This window comes from Myotis lucifugus, unplaced genomic scaffold (genome assembly GCF_000147115.1).
Source record: "Myotis lucifugus unplaced genomic scaffold, Myoluc2.0 scaffold_348, whole genome shotgun sequence".
Lineage (NCBI taxonomy): Eukaryota > Metazoa > Chordata > Mammalia > Chiroptera > Vespertilionidae > Myotis > Myotis lucifugus.
In genome coordinates this window covers 966,296-983,629 of record NW_005871396.1, presented here as the reverse complement: position 1 = coordinate 983,629, position 17,334 = coordinate 966,296, and the positions used below count along the sequence as shown (strand labels likewise).

The 17,334-nt window shown below is 37.7% G+C and overlaps 1 protein-coding gene across 1 annotated transcript in view; it reads left to right on the top strand.

Moving 5' to 3' along the window:
* Positions 1–16,349, top strand: part of QKI (QKI, KH domain containing RNA binding) — a 97,656-nt gene extending 81,307 nt beyond the window's left edge. Inside the window, exons 5-8 of the mRNA XM_023764793.1 lie at positions 4,975–5,062; positions 6,467–6,742; positions 9,427–9,501; positions 13,381–16,349. Coding sequence (XP_023620561.1) covers positions 4,975–5,062; positions 6,467–6,742; positions 9,427–9,501; positions 13,381–13,397 — 456 coding nt within the window. The 3' untranslated portion in view covers positions 13,398–16,349. The remainder of the gene's footprint in view (positions 1–4,974; positions 5,063–6,466; positions 6,743–9,426; positions 9,502–13,380) is intronic.
* Positions 16,350–17,334: the final 985 nt, after the last annotated feature.

Here is a 17,334-nt window from a genome sequence, read left to right as displayed (position 1 = left end):
ACTGTGTTATTTAAAGCACCTATTTAAATTTATTGACCAGTAATTAATTGTGTTACCAGGAACCTAATAGTGTAGTTTTATATGATTTGTTCTCCACCAAATGGAGAGATGTGCTCCTTCTAATATGCAATCAGAACTTTGGTCCTGAAAGTGTTTTCATGGGAAATTAGAGTTCAGTAAACAAAGATTTTTGAAAGCGCTCTAAATCTAATACTACAAAACCAATATATAACAGGAGAGATCCAGATAACACTGGAACCAGAGCTATAATCTTTGTTCTCACCATTAGCTAATTGTTTCTTAAATATTCATACCAAATATTTAAAGCACCAACCACCTTAATTAAAAAGCTGCTTACCTGTGGAAGATCAATCAGATTTAACCACCAGTATAGTAGCTAGCCATTGTGTATGTTGTTCTCTCATTCATTGCTTCCTAATTTCATTTTTTATCATGAAAACTCATCTGTTAAGAAAGATACCAGTGACTGTATATTGATGCCAGTGGTAAGAATTGTGCCGCCCCTCATAATAATTAGAACTAAGGCACTAGAGTCTACTGAAGCAAAGAAATACTGCTGGAGTTTAAACACCAAGTAAAGCAGTGACTCTTAGAGTGGCTCGCGATTGGAGGCACTCGCCAGTAAAAACGTCTCTGACCATTCTGCGGTGTTCCTAAATGAAAGAGATGTGTCACGGCAGTTTCTAAGGCAGACTTCTATTACATGAATGCCATTTTTATAGATTGGAAGTATTTTCAGTATAAAAGTCTGTCACTGGAAATATAACATATTTAAGAGTATACTAATTTTTATATGTATGATGTTTTCCATGATAAAAAAAAATTATACAAGTGCAGGTAATGTTTAAAAACTATGGTACATACATATGTATTCATACACATATTACACCTACCTATATATGTATATTTAATATATATATATACACACACAGACACACACACAAAACAACAGCGCTTAAAGCTGAGTCCAAACACAAGCGATATTAGTACTCTCTAATCTTTTCTGTGGGCTTACTAGGCTCGCTTGTCAGATGAGTCCACCAGTCCCAAAGTGACCAATTACACCATGTGCATAGCCTCTTTAGTGAACTGAACTAGCATATTTTAATACAATGTTAGCAGACAGTTTTCATAAAGAAGACAAAGTAGGGAAATCACAGCTCTTACAAAGGCCTGAGAAAGGTCCCGTTTTAGCCTTCATTCAAGGAACTCAGTGGCATTTTCTCATTCAGTTAGCAATTACTTTGCTTAGATTAGATTTTTAAAAATAAAGTTATTGAAGGGTCTATAAAGTTAATACCTGCACCTTTGTGTAGCCATGCGCATTGGAAAAGCCTGTTCAGAACACAGTTTAATAGTGTGTGCATCTTCTGGAATAAAGTAGAGTATGAATAAATCAGTTACTCTTCTTGATATCAAAAGAAGTAATCCTCAATCAGAAAAGCAATTTGTAACAGCAATGTTTATGAAGGCAGAAGGTTAATGTTAAGCAGTAGGGGACTGTTAACTCTGTCTCCCTGAAATTCTCTCAGTTTAGGATATCAATTACACATGTTGTCCCTGTACTGTCTTGATTTTACCTTTTCAAATACAGTTGTCCCCACTTATGCACAGTTTCGGTCGATCGTGATCTGGAAATATTAAATGGAAATTCCCAGAAATAAGCATTTCATAAGATTTAAATTGCACACTGTTCTGAGTAGTGTGATATTCTTGTGTTGGCCTACGCTGTCCCACCAGGCACATGAATCAAGTGCGGCTAAACCAAGCCTGGCTTCCTGGCTCTCCTTGGATAGCTTAAGCGTAATGAAAAGTACTCAAGTGCTTTGTTAACACAGTGGCGCAGGCAACTTTCTTGCCTGAGATTATATTTGAAAAAGAGGTGGCATACACCTTCCACAGCGTTCAGGGAGGTGTATACTGTAAGTTTCATTGAGAAAACCAGCACAAGAGGGTTAAAATAATCCCTTGAGTATGAAAGGAAGTCTGTAATGAGACACAGCGTTGTGCTCTGAGTACACAGTGGTGGGAGTGGTGGGGCACCAGAGTGAAGTTCATTCTGGAGTGAGCCACCAGGGTCAGGTTCGAGCTTTGCCAACTAAATTCTATGTCTGCTAGGAAGTGCAATGTAGCCTGCCATCGTGTGATACAATCCAGTGAACACACCGTAGTTCGTAATCTATACGTCTCAGTGGCCTCTAGTGACGTCATTGGGCACACCCCTTGGCACCTCCTGGTGAAAGCTGTGCTGCTCCGGTTTCCGTTCTCCGCTCAGAGGGTCTCTGCTGACGTCACTACATCTTAGTGTCCTGATCCTGCAAAAGGCGCACATGCGTTGCACACCCCTGGTGGGCACACGTGTCTTCCATCATTTTGTCTTCGCCTTTCTCCCTTGTTGGGCACTGCGTCCCGCTAATGAGCGCAGGAACTTGGTGATCCAAAAGAACCCGAAGAAAACACGTGTTCGGGCGCCTCTTCTCTATGCGGTTCTGTGAGGCCTGATGTCCCATCATCACTTATCCCACCTTTAGTTCTTAATTTGCTGACATTTTCAAACAGGTACTGCTTTCTCACTGTGGAGGGTGACCTTAGTATGGCTATTGCTTTTCTTCTGACTTATATAAAGTATAATGTATATACTTTTACTGGTAATCACTCTATTATGTAGAGAGATTTCAATTTGAATTACATGATTAGCTTTAATTTTTGGTATTACTAGTTTACAATGAGCAAGTATAAGGAGTTTTATTGTAATAGGTTTCCAGTTCTTCCCTTCCAGTAATAGTGCTCACTTCTTTTTATCTTTAACAATTAATTGCTGCACTTTCAAAGAAATCATGGTGCTTTTTTTCCTTCCATCTGTACAAGTTCATAGGAATCAAGGAATAGTAACTTCACACGCATGCAGGGTCTTCTCCGTTTTCTGCTAAGTGGGTTTTTGCAAAGGTGGCCGCGGCACATTAAACATCTTAGGATGTTTATACTCATCTTTTCCTTTAATCTCTTTGTGTTTTGTTTACTACAAATTATAGACTAGTTCTCTTTACTAAAAATTACAGCACCCCATTTTCTGCTGTAGTGCCTGGGGCAGCATGTTTGTATCATTTACAATTGCTATAGTAAAGGAGGCTGTCCTACCAGTACCACTCCTGTCAGAACAGTGCACAGTCGGATGCTTTTAAATATTAACCCTGAGCATTAGATAATGCGTAGAGACTATGAACAGTGGAGTTCCCTTCTTACCTCCACTGTCAGGGTGGACTTAGTAGGTGGACTTCATCTACTTCTTTATTTTGCTGTGATAAAGTTTATTCTGTAATATTTCCACGCTTGAGATTAGGGAACAAAATTAAAGATTTCTCATACCAGTCATTTAAAATAGAAAGCTCCAGCAAATCGCCTGGCATGTGGGAGTGAGTGGGGAGATGGGCGATGGTGAGTGAGGAGTAGTCTATTCTCCAGGGCTTCTTTGTTGATGATGATGCACAACACACAATAATTCAGGGCAGGAGCATGTAATGGGGGGACGGCTTTGAGAAGGTAGCATTTGTGTGGCAGTTTGCCGGGGTCAGTAGGGTTTGGGCAGTGGTGGATAGAGTGCAGAGGAACATTCAAGATGGAGGCACATGCATACAGATGAGTAGAGTAGTGATTTGGTTTGATTTATAACAAGATGTGTTTTTTTTAAATAGTAAGATTAGTGAGTTTAACTTGAGAACATAGTGTGGGGCCAGATCATAGGTAGCTTAAATGGTTTATACTTGTAGATAGTAAGAAACCCTAAAAGGTTTTGAGACATAAAATTGTTAAGCATTAAGATGAAAGTTGCATTTGGGGCAGTTAATCTGGACATTGTGTGTAGATTGATGGTGAACAGACATCATTAACATAATTTTGTAGTAGTTTTGATAAGACCCCAATAATGACTAGAACAAGGGTGACATCAGTAACAGGGAGGCATGGGGTGAGTCCAAGGTAAATAGGATGGCTAACCATTTTGATAATCAGATGGTCCTGGGTTATACCTGATATTACCTGATATTAATAGTACCTCTGCTGGCTTTCACATGTTTAATGGTTTGGACATCAAATGGTAACTCTAAAGGTAGATTTGCTTTAGAGTTGATAAATTTAGGGGAGAGAGGGATGTTGGCCATGTATATATACAACACACACACACACACACACACATATACATATACATATAATTTTTAGAAATTTTTAGAAGTTCTTATGACTATTAAATTTTTCTTTTTGAGACTTAAACAGACAATTCTCTTATCTGAATGCCGCAATCAAGTCTTACATGTTTAAAATCCCTATTTTTGTTTTGTTTTGTCTTTTTGTTGTTGTTGTCAATCCTCACCCAAGGATATTTTTTTCCATTGATTTTTAGAGAGAGTGGAAGGGAGGGAGGGGAGAAAGAGAAACGGAAGCATCATTGTGAGACGCTTCAACCTGGGCTAGAGATCAAACTTGCAACCCAGGTACATGCCCTAGACTGGGAATTGAGCACTCAACCCTTTGGTGTGTGGGCTGATGCTGTAACCACTGAGCACACCAATCGGGGCTGTTTCTGGTCTTAATGAATACATTTGAGCTTTGAAATCTTTAACAAAATAATAGATGCTAAAGAGAACATACTATATTTACTCTCATCTAACATTTTCCTTTATTCCATTTAAAAAAGCCTTTTAGGAGAACTTTAATAAATCAGTGCAGCTTATATTTAAAAATTCCAAGTAGAAATGCAGCCAGTGTCAGCTGAGTGTCCCATGTATCCACGTGCCCTCAGTGAGAGAGCAGTCTTCGGTGTCAGCACCAGTGGTTCCCAGATCTTCCTAATTGAAGCAGGTGGCTAGAGTCACAATGTCTCTTTTAAGGCTGGAGCGTGGATGTGGCTCTGATGTATGTGGACCACCTTAAGTGCTCTTGCTCTGTTTCCATATATAGGCAGAGGGAGAAGACAGCCTGAAGAAGATGCAGCTGATGGAGCTTGCGATTCTGAATGGCACCTACAGAGATGCCAACATTAAATCACGTAAGAACGCGACTGGGGCCAGGCCGACAGCATCTCAGCTGTTTGTCCACAAAGCTTTCTCCTTTGGTGGCGTAACATGAACAGTTCAAACAAAGTGAGGAGTTGAAATGATTGTAACTGGATATGGGCCCCACAGCCCCACTTTACTGCTTAATGAATTGTGGACACTCTCCTTGGTTTTATTTTGTTCCAGCATGTCTTTTAAGTTCTAAAAGGTTTATGAACGTTATTCTTTTAATGAAATTTCAACTTCTAAATATAAGAGTTTAATGAAATTTTCTGTGTTGTTAACTACAGATTTAAGGCTTCTAGCTTATTTTGTTACATTTATGAAAAGGACAAAAAAATGCAAAGCTTTCTGAGAGTCAGTTGGGAGTGTATGCGTGCAGCGAACCTCCTGTCGCACTCTGTCCCTTCAGCATGTCCCCTCAGTGGTTTAGGCAATGCTTTGCGTTCACGAAGGGCAGTAGTGATAACTGTTTTAGCCCCATTTCCCCCTTTCGTTGTATTTGCGCATGCTCTCATAAATGTGTTGAGGATTGCTTTTTTATATTTAAAATGAAATCCTGTAAAATTTTTATTTTTGAGAAAAATCTAAGGATAAATTACTAATATTACTAATTTTTTAAATATAAACAACCTGTTGGGTTTAGAAGTATTTGCTTTACCAATAGTTGGCTTCCATTTACTTCCAAGAATGGGTCTGTTAGGAATGGAACGTTTACTGTGCAAGGTGAGCACAAGTAGGTTTACAATGGTATACGCGAAATAGCTTATTCTTGTACTATTATTTATTATTGTATTATTTCCCATACGAACAACTATAAACCTACTTGTGCCCCACCCTGTGTTGTTTTTCTCTGAGAAGTTAATTCCTACATATGCAGGAACTTATATATAAGTCGTGGTTAGTTGGCTTACTTAATACAATAAAAACGATTCTTTAATTTGAAACTGAAGCTACTCTATTAGAAATTATAGCAAAACTGTTTCTGGGGACTCCAATTACAAAATATTTTTTTAAACATTTTTTAATGCAACTTTTGTGCTTCTGCATGCACCTTTTTAGCCTCATGAGATCTTAAAAACAGACATATCACATACATGCACTAAATATAACCTATTTTAATGGTCTCTCTCTTTTTTTTAACAGTGGCTTTTAGTTTTTGCACATTTGTTCTTAATCACATTGGGAAAGGGAAAGCCGTTTGCAGTTGATTGGTGTGCTTGGGCGTTGTGTGTGACCAGCGCATGTACTAATGATTTCCTTTTATTTTTCTTCTTTCCTGCTTTTTTCTTTCTTTTTCCTACTTCCCTCTCATTTCCTGTATTTACACTGCTTTCTCTGTACTTCCTTCTAAATTTCTTTGCTTACTGTAGCAGCCCTTGCCTTTTCTCTTGCAGCAACAGCCCAGGCTGCTCCAAGGATTATTACTGGGCCTGCGCCTGTTCTCCCACCAGCTGCCCTGCGCACCCCGACGCCAGCTGGCCCTACCATAATGCCTTTGATCAGACAAATACAGACCGCGGTCATGCCAAATGGAACTCCTCACCCCACTGCTGCAATAGTTCCTCCGGGGCCTGAAGCTGGTTTAATCTACACACCCTACGAATACCCCTACACGTTGGCACCAGCTACGTCAATCCTTGAGTACCCTATTGAACCTAGCGGCGTATTAGGTGAGTTGTTTTCTCTGTGTAGTTAACATGTTTCTTCAAAACGTTTTCTGCCCCAGACTTTGAAATTATTATATCAGTTTTAGGGAGACAAGTTTCCATTAGGAAAGACTGAAGACTAAATTTTGTTTTATTTCAGCCCCCCATAAGGGTTCTCCTTTTAAATAATTGCATCTTAGATTTGTTCAGATTTGCTGTGGTATCTCAGATTCACTCTGGATGGGTACATTGGAACATTTCAAATAGGAAATACTTTTCACATTTGACATCACTGACCCTATCCACTGGCATAGTCTCTCCTTCAGTTTTGCCACAAAGTCAAATTCTTTTCGTCTCAGAGATTTCTTTAATTGTTAGCTAAATTTTAATTACCCATGTGGGAATATTTTGAGATTTTAAAAACTGCTATAATTGTATGTATTTTCTAATGGTGATAACTTAAAATATGAAAGGGTCCCAGTGAATAGCTACATCCAGGTTTTTGTAGTTCTTCTCTTTTGAAGTCCAGGTTAATGTTAAACATAAGAGAACTCCTCATTTCATAGCACGGTTGGAATTGATAAGTAAATACCAAATCACTGCAGTAGAATCCCTCTTGAGGCAAAAATTAAGATCATACTATAAACGCTCCGTTTTACATGAACAAAAGTGGTGGTTGGAAGACATTACTGACGCCTTTTCTTTATAGAGTGGATTGAAATGCCAGTCATGCCTGATATTTCAGCCCATTGACTTGCGGACGAAGGACTAGAGCGCAGCAGCTGTTGTAACACGACCAGTCACTGTGGAGCAGGCTGCTTCCATGCTGCCCTTTGTGTTACAGACAGAATCTGAATCCTCTTTCCTTGAATGGTGTATGACCTTGGTGCTGCTTGCATGCTCTTGACTTGTAGGACTTTGATCTTTTAAGGTGTTTTTTTTCCAGCATTCATATTGACTTACAAAATTTGAAAGCCTTTAATGAACCCGGACAAAGATTTAAACTTGAAAATTCATTGTTCTATTAAAGCCACAACACTCTGTATGTTATCTGTGTGTGTGCATGCACTCAAGTGCCTTCTGTTTCATGAGCAGATACATTTTATTGTACATGTCTTCGGTTATCTCTAAACATTGTATAAAGTATTCCAGGTCAGAATTATACCATAGAACTGTTGATGAAAGGCTTGTTTCTGTTGCACATTTCTTGAAGCATTTTTAAAATAACATGTAACATATAACCTGTTTACGTCTTCTGTTCTGTTAACGCTCTGTCCTGCGGCCCCTGCCTGCTCCTTCCCAGAGCTCCTCTCTGCTGCACGCACAGCGTCTGTTGGAGGAGTTGGACTGTTGCTTCCTGCAAGGCTGGCGCTCTCCGCCACCAGCTGCTGCTCCAGCTCCGAGCAGGGTCTCACTGAGCTTGCCTCGAGGCATTAGACTCGTAGTGATCACTTATCTGAAATGTCAAGGGATGATGGACCAGTTTACTGCTTAGAAACAACAAGGGGCACTGCAGAGTGTTTCTCATTGTAAAGCAATGTATTTTTGGTTGTGTTGGGAAATTTTTATTTGTAATACTTAATTCTTAGACTGACAAAAGCAGAACATACCGATACCTAATTGGCAATCATAAGATGAATAATAATGAGTACTAAATGAGAAAAATCCATTATGATCGATTTTATTTCTCGCTTTGCAACATGATAATGATTGACCATTTGGAGAATTGAGAAAATTACTTCAAATTGCTGTTATAGTAAATTTGCACACAGATAACATGCAGATAACATGCATGTTCTATATCAAGTCTCACATCATACTATTTTAAAATAAGCAGTGCCCTTCAAAACAGATGCGGACATGTGTGGAGATTGGTAATAGCATCAAATCTTCATTGGTGACTAATTTTTAATTCCCTTCCTTTTATCTTCAGGTATGGCTTTCCCAACGAAAGGCTAAGAATTCAAGAACGGTCTTAACTGAACCCTCATCAGATCTGAATTTAACAAATGCTTAGTCTCAGCAGCCGGGGGGAGGGAAGCTTAGCCTAGCAGTCAGTGACTTACTTGCACTTTTGCACACTGATAGAAAGCAAACGTATGTTATTAATTTGGTTTAGTCTATAATCTTACAAAATAACGGTAATTTATAAAGGAGTGTATAGTAGTATACTGACTGCTAAGTGTACTATACTGTTTGCTTTACTAATCACCTAATTCATTGCAGTTCATACTTATTGACTCAAAGTTTAAAACCACAATCTGTAGGCTTTAAGAATTGCTTATAAACCTTTTTAAGTGATAAACTCTGGAAGCGGTCTTAAGGTTAGCAAGTAATTGTCAGTATTAAACATGGCATTATTTTTCATCCTGCTGCAAGAAAGGCACTTCAGTGAATATGTGACTAGTAAAGCTTCCAGGTTGGAACTAGTGGAGTTCATGAAGTACTGTGACTTGGGATTGTAAATGAATGGATGACATAGGTTAAGGCCAAGATGTTTGAAGTGAATGCAATATTAATAGGCGCATATATACGCAACATATTATGGTTAATTTTAAAACTACTGTGCCTTAACGTGTTTCTTAAAACGAAATTTTTGTAGTAAATGAACATTTGAAATCCATTTTGATAAACCTGCTGTTAATGTTTGTTTTCTTTTCCCTTGTGAATGTTTTCTAACTTTGTCTTGGTGATTGCAATTTAACTAGGTGCGGTGGCTACTAAAGTTCGAAGGCACGATATGCGTGTCCATCCTTACCAAAGGATTGTGACCGCAGACCGAGGTTAGTTTAGTTCTGCAGTTCTTGTCTATGAGAAATGCGTGGGGTGTCCATACCATTTGCAACACCACACCTGATGGGGAAATGTGTACCTGCTTACTGCACAGCGTTTCCTTTCCTGTTCTAAATTAATTTATGATCATTGACAGATTGAAGGGTTGGGTTTTTTGTTTTTTTTTCTCCCTTGATGTTTTAACTTATTGAATTCTATTAGTATGTACTATGATTTATTCTTACTACAACATAAATTAGTCCATTTGGGGAGCTATTAAATTTTGTTTTCACCTTAATTATTTTCAGTAAAAATTTTTGCTAAAAGTTACCTTTTAATTATTTTGAAATTTTGGGTTGGTTTTGCAAAATGAACGGAGCGGATGGTGCTTTAATGAGAGAAGTAAAGGAATATATGCCTCCTGTGTTCTTTGGGAGAAAACTGAAGATTTAGTTTCCCATTTTCCTTTTTAATAAGATATTTGAGCCACTGTATAAACATGAGGTTAAACATGTCAAGTACTTAGCTGAACTCAGCAGAGTAAGGACTGTGAAGCTAACTTTGATGCAGTTGGATCTTTTATAAGTCAGAAAGTCAGTTCCCTTTTCTTCTTATGTTTTATTCCAAAATGGATCCTTTGATTTTTGTCATTTGCTGCTAAAATATATTATCTAAACGTAAACTATCTCTTGAAGTTCTGTGGTGGCATGAACCCAGCTGTTTGAATACTTTCTTTGACTAACCTGTGACTGGAAAATAAGTCTTCATTTTTCTCCTTTTCAACATTTGTAATTTGTGTCCTGTATATGCCCTTGGACCCTTTTATAAATTATTTATTTTTATTGAGGAGTGATATTTTCGGTTTATTGACATTGAATTATTTTTCTGAGCTTGAAATCACAAAGCAAGAAATCTGAAGCAAGGTAGAAGAGGACTTTTACAAGCTTTATTTATGGCACATTTATTACCTACTGATGAAGTTGCTCTAACTATCGGATACTGGTGGGGAAAAGTAATGGATTACACTCCAATTCTACATCTTAGATGAACTTGTGAGAGGCCTGCCTGCTTCGCATGGTTATCTTGTATACGGATGATAAGTATCGGACACAGCTGTTGTCCTCATCAGAATAAAATACCTTTCCAAAGATATCGACCATCTGTGTTTAGCATCAGATATGATTAAAGAGCCTGGAAGACTTTTAACTAATACGTTACTTGTAGTGATTGTTTAACGAACAAAGTAAGTAGGCCCCCAAGCTCAGTGATCCTCTGTGAAGACCACGCTCCTGTGAGTGTGGCGTGGACAAGTGTGTCCTGCTGGCATCAGAGCAAGTCCCTTAGTGAAGGAGGACATTTTCAAAAAGCAAAAATACCACTTAGATTTAAAGAATCCAGATAATTCCATGAGTAATTTGAAGCTTTTCCCCAGAGTTATTGTCTGAAATAGTTATGAGTATTTTAAAGTAGTTTGTCTTTTGTTAACCTTTTATTCCCCTTTGAGATTTTCATAATTTTGTTTTAACATAATAATTATTGGCCTACTCAATACTCCAGTACCTTAAGATAGTTGAAAATATTAGGAAGATTTTATTGTATTTCAAAACAAGAACACATTCCATGCATGGCTCTTTTGTAGTTATAAGTGTTTTGACTAGTCTTGTCACTGTTTGTATTCAAAATGCAATGTCAGCAAACCGAAATGCTACCTTTTCTCCCTCTTTCTAAATAACAGAATACTCTGTATACTCCTGTACTGTCACTGTATGCACTCGGGTCTGAGGGAGATGTCTGGAGGCCTTCATTTAAATTATTTTATGATACTACTGTTTTCTCTATTTTTGAGGTTTTTTTAATTATTCTTTTAATCTTTTGAAGAAAAGATTAATATGTGTTCACTTAATACAAGGAAATTCAGCCCTTGGACCTGTAACCATGTAATTCTATATGAGCATTTAGAGTATGGCATGGTTGACAAATACCTAGTTCTTTACTAAAAATAAGCCCACCTCTACACATTTCAGAACTGAATTCGAAGCCTATAAAAGACCAACTGATGTTTTAGTTGAAATGAACCATAAGTGATTTTGCACAGTTGACACACCTGTGTGTACTGTCGAGGCCAGGACTGGGCAGAGGATGTACTGGAGGTGTACTGGTTACAGAAATGGTGCTGTGCTTTGTCTATGGATTCCACATTCAAAACACAGGGTTTTTCTGAATAATAATTTTACAAAATCCATTATTTACACAATTTCTATAAGAAACAATACAATTTTAAACAAAAATTTAGTTAATATAAAAATGCTTTAAGATTCTGTATTTCTGGAATACCTATGAAATCGTAGGACTACATGTGAAATATTTATTTTCTTCTTTGATTATGGAATAGCCGCTTTTATTTTAAATAAAATTCTATTTTTAAGCAGTTCAAGGAAGATTGGGTCACACTGAAGACACAGTATTTTTGTAGCATTTATAAACTATCCTACAATGATAGACCATAGAAAGCACTTTTGTTACATGAGGGTAAACCAGTCGATTACGTAGATCATTTAACTCTGTGAAGCCAAGACCTTACTGGGTTTTGATTTACGAAGTGGCACAGACTCTACCTTTGCACTGAAGTATTTTGTATCTCCTCTGCCATAGTCACAGTGGCAACAGTACAGAAATCTCTATCAAACCTCAGAATATAGTAGAAATAACTAAGCTGTTGAATGAGTCTTAAAAATCATACTACTGTTAAGTGGACCAAGTTTGGTGAAGCAGAGTGTGACAGAGGTTGACTAAGGAAGGAACAACTCAAGGACATTGGGGACGATAACTTTTCCACTTGAGAACTACTTTATGTTTTACTGTAATTTTTAAAAAAATTTTTGTTCTGTTTGTTATTTTGCAGAAGAAAATAGTATTTACAGGTGGCTTCTTTTAAAATATATAAAGCAGGAATGTATATGAAATGTCAGATTTTATTGTATTTGCAGAGAATTAGCTTTGAAATCGAGTAAAGAAAGCTGTAGTTTTAAAATGCCTTATTGGTATCAATTAGAAATTTCTTCTATTTTTTGATGTACTTAGAGCTTTTTGAGTATAGAATTTTAAATGGCAGGATTTTACAGTGTTTACATGCAAGTGCATTTTATAAGTGTCCTATATGTGTAAAATAGTATTTCCAACTGGAAAGTGTTGGCTAGCACAGAAGGCCTGGCCTTTTCCTGGTTCCCATGATGTTGCCTACACTGCTACACTCCAGTTTAGTATTGCTTTGTATCATGAGGCCAAGAAATTCCATGTTGTTTGTAAATAGAACATTGAAAAAGCAATAAACATTTATTGAACAAAAGAAACCTTGTTTGGCCCAGAGTTTATGTTGAACCAAATTGTTCATAGAAATTTAAATTTCTTTAGATTCATTTCTGTTAATCATCAGTTATTAATAATCACCTCCATCATTAATAGCTGCTTTAATGCTTGCATCTGAGAGAATACTAATGCTTAGTAGCAGTCAGATCCTGATAATGCACTGACTGGTCCAGAGTTCTGTATACGGACTATCCATTGTCGTTGTTCTCAGTTCCCTCATCGAGCTACTAACTATTAGTTGTTAGTTATATTTTATTTCTATTTTTTCCTGTTAACAGTTTTTTTGTGGGAGAGGGCTCTCCTTCATTTGTTCAAATCATGATGTGAAATTGTCATGATTTTTATTGTATTCTGTAGATGGTGTCAATCAGTTCGTCAGAATTACACATGCTTTTTTTTTTTTTATTAGTTGTGATTAGTTTTTCATGTTGTCATTAAGCCGTCACTAGCTGAGACTAATCTCTTCTCTATCTTTTCTTTTCTTTTTTTTTTTTTTGTTTTGTTTTTTGTTTCTAACCACCCAGCCGCCACCGGCAACTAACCTATGACCTTCTGACCTCTGAACTCTTCACCCAATGATGACCTGACCATGCCTGCCTGCTGATCAGTTAACTGGTAATCGCCTTTGCTTGCCTGTCGTCAGTGCAGCGAGCTGAGGCACTTGTCCGTTCGTCTTACCATCTAACCAAACAAAAGACAAAGAAATTGTTGTCCTCCAACTCAGCTTTTGGTTTTTGTTGTTATTTTTTTCCTGTTTGGGTGAAAATGGTTCTAGAACCTGCACTGAAGTAGTAAAGCAATAAGGCCCAATTCATCCCACAGCACTGATCATCTTTCCATGCCCCACCCTAAGCGAACGGTAAGAAGGCCTCCCTTCTGGAGGGAGGCAGACGGCCCTGAACTACTCAGTGACAGGCGGTTACTGTGAGGGACTTCCTAGGAGCCCTTTCCTCATAGCGAGTCCAGCTCTGAATGTACTGTGTGGTGATGCATCATGCATGAACCTTCGGTCAGGGATGTCAGTGGTGAAGCGATTTCACAAGTATTCAAAATTTGATATGCTGTTTAGTCACTACAGTGCCCTCAAAGGGCAGCATCGCAGCCTTTTCTGTTGCCTGCCAAATTGGAAGTGTCGGGAGTGTGCCATGAGAGAAAAACTTGATGAATTTTGAAAAGTAATGCAAAGAACAAAACTGCAACACTATTTTTAAAAAGATAAATATCTGAGTTAAAATTACTGAACCTTTATTTTACAGCTCCTTAAAAACATACGAGAACAAGGTACATGCATTATGTGTCACATTACTGGGCAAACTGTTCAAATATTTTTTTTAAACCTCCCTGTATAGAAAAAAATCATTAAGGATGTAAAAGCCATGCTTGCCTATTTGCTGTATACATGTAATGAAATTGTAGATAAAGTGTAGTGCATTGAAACAAATGAACAAAAAGTAGATACTTTTACTATACAAGGGTGCTGGTGCAGAAAATATATATATATTTTTGGAAATGTAGCATTTTATACTTTCAAGTGTTATAAAAAAAAGAAAAAGAACAAAGAAACCCTTTATTTCATTAAATGATTTTTTCTGGTGGTTGTCAAGAAACAAAAGACCAAAAGAGCCTTTTTGTCTTTCTTTTTTATTTTTTAAGTATTGGAATAAGTCTAAAGAAAAGGAAGTGCCTTATTTTTCTTCATGGTCATTTAGTCAAGTGTCTCGTAAGATCAGCTCCTCCCTCAGAATACAAGTTAATGCATGTTACTCAGTCGCCCAGTATGTGAAAGAAGATGTGAGGGAGACAGATGAGTTGATGGTTTGAATTTTATAATTTTTGCCACTTTACCTTGATACAAATTTGCCAAATCTGATACTGTGAAAAAAATGGATAATTTTTCTAATGCCTGACACATAAGTTTTGAAACATTCTTTTAAAATCATAATTGATTGCTTTTGACTATTGCAATATTTAATGTTACCCCAAAGGACTCTGAGATAAAAACTGATTTGAACATCAGTTTACAGACAGAATTCGAGCTCTTTTTTTATTCGGAGACGAGGGTGTGTAATTGACCCAGACTTGATCAGACTTCTTTCTGCCACACCAGGTCCCGGGGCAGTCTCTCCCCTGCTAGTTTTACTAACCTAATCTGCCCCCCCCCCCCCCCACACACACACCCCAACACACTTTTTTTTAACTTTAAAAGATTGTGAAAAACTAGCATCATTGTGCACATGTACAAGTACTCCAGCTACATCGGAGTTGAAGCTTCCAGTTTCTCATGAAGTTCAGTTAGTGCTGTAGCTGAAGTGGTTTGTGCACAGAGCCTACATCTATCTAAACCCTCAATTAACTGCTCAGTACCAGGCGTGGCAAATATCAAGGGGCAGTGGGTCCCCAGCTCCTCAGCTCGTCCCTCCTACGTACCTGCACAGTCAAGGTCAGCAGCAGCTCAGTGAGCGCCCGCGGTGACCGGCACCCTCTCTCCCTCGGAACCGGTTCAGTTCATTTACTATGCAATAGACTCATTGTTTGTAGCCGCCAGCTTCCGTGTCATGTGCCACTGCTTCGTCTTTCTGTTACACAGACAGTTGTTTTGATTGATTTACAATATGTGCTGTGCCATTTTGATTTTGATTTTGGTTGGTTGGTTGAATAAATTTGCGACACTCAAACACTTGAGGTGATAGTAGTTTAAAAACAATACCAGTATTTGATCCAGTTTCATCTCAGCTGTGTTATACCTGGACATTTTAGATGTTTATCAAAGGTCTTTTATGGGGAAGAAAGAAAATGTATGAAATAGATGTGTGACATTTATGAGTAATGTTGGCTCTGAACAAACTTTTGAAAACTTAGTTGAAACAATTTTGGATCAACTAAAAATAAGCATGACTTTTGAAATCTCTGAATGCCTTGGTTCTCAGTATTATCATTCTTTATTGAATTTATTTCTTATTAAAATATGTAGTTTTTAAGACTTTTTTTGACAGTATTATGTAATTTTCTAGCGTGGGTAGATGGGAGTGTCGCTTGTATGTTATCGTACAGCTGACATGTATTTTTGTCTATTCTTTATTATCTTAGTAGTTTCATGCTATGTATGTACCATAACCAACCTATTGCCTATGAGAAACATGTAAGATAATGTATTTACAGCCATTGTTACAAGTTTATAATGTATTTTTCTATCTTGTTTTATATGTATGTTATATAACATTCAAAAAGAATTTTTTTCTTGATTGAGAAAAGGATACAAAATGCAAAATCCACAATTTTGATAACTGAAAATTGCCAATTGTTTTGCAGTACTTTATTATATTGGGTGTCTTGTCTTTCTTGGGCTTTTTAGTTAGCTAATGAATGAATACATTAGATACTTTTGGGTTTTAGTTGGGATTTTACATAGCTTGCGTTTTAATTCTTTGGTTCTTTGCTGTTTCTATTAACCCATGGCATTATTTTAATAAATGTTATAATACCAACCTACTAACTCTGGACTTTGTCTGTTTATTAACCTTTACGTGTTTAATTGAAATAGACAAATAAAGACAAAAGAATGTCAAGTCTTTAGTTACTGGACTAACCCTGAGAAACGTGACCACAGATAACACAGCGTGACTTGTGTTTGTGTTTGTCAGCTGACAGTTCCGCACACTACGTTACAATGGCTTTGTTATTCTTTCACTTTGGGGGTGGGGGGGTAGGTGCCAGTAGAGATGGGAACAGAGTAGCTTTGGTGTGAGGCAGTCTTCTAGTCTTGCCACTTGCCTTTGGGCCTCTGCATTACTAATTCCACACTTTATCTTCTCCGAAATAATCACTGTCTACTCCTAGCATTGAGGGGAAAGAAGTTCATTGTCATGATCTAGCCCAGTGATGGCGAACCTATGACACGCGTGTCAGAAGTGACACGCGAACTCATTTTTTTGGTTGATTTTTCTTTGTTAAATGGCATTTAAATATATAAAATAAATATCAAAAATATAAGTCTTTGTTTTACTATGGTTGCAAATATCCAAAAATTTCTATGTGTGACACGGCACCAGAGTTAAGTTAGGGTTTTTCAAAATGCTGACATGCGGAGCTCAAAAGGTTCGCCATCACTGATCTAGCCCAAGAAACCAGTTTGATTCTTTGTTGAACCATTTCTTGTCATTTCTGCAAGTAGGTAGTGTTACGTTTACATCACAAAGCAAAGAATCTGCTGATGTTTTGTCATTTTAATTGGACATTGGGGGCACTCAGCAGGGGTAAAGCCAAAGGCAGCACAGCTGGATGCTCAGTCCCCTGGGGCCCCTCCCTCCCTCCTCTGGGTGCAGTCAGGCTGCACATGAATACAGGAAGTTGGCAGGGGAGGGGGGCGGTTAGGAAACGCGTCAGAAAAACTATCCATGAATTTCTTGCATGCAAGTCAACTTAAAAAGAGTTATTAAATGTCTCCATGCTTTTCCCGGCCGCAGCCCGGTAAAATGGCC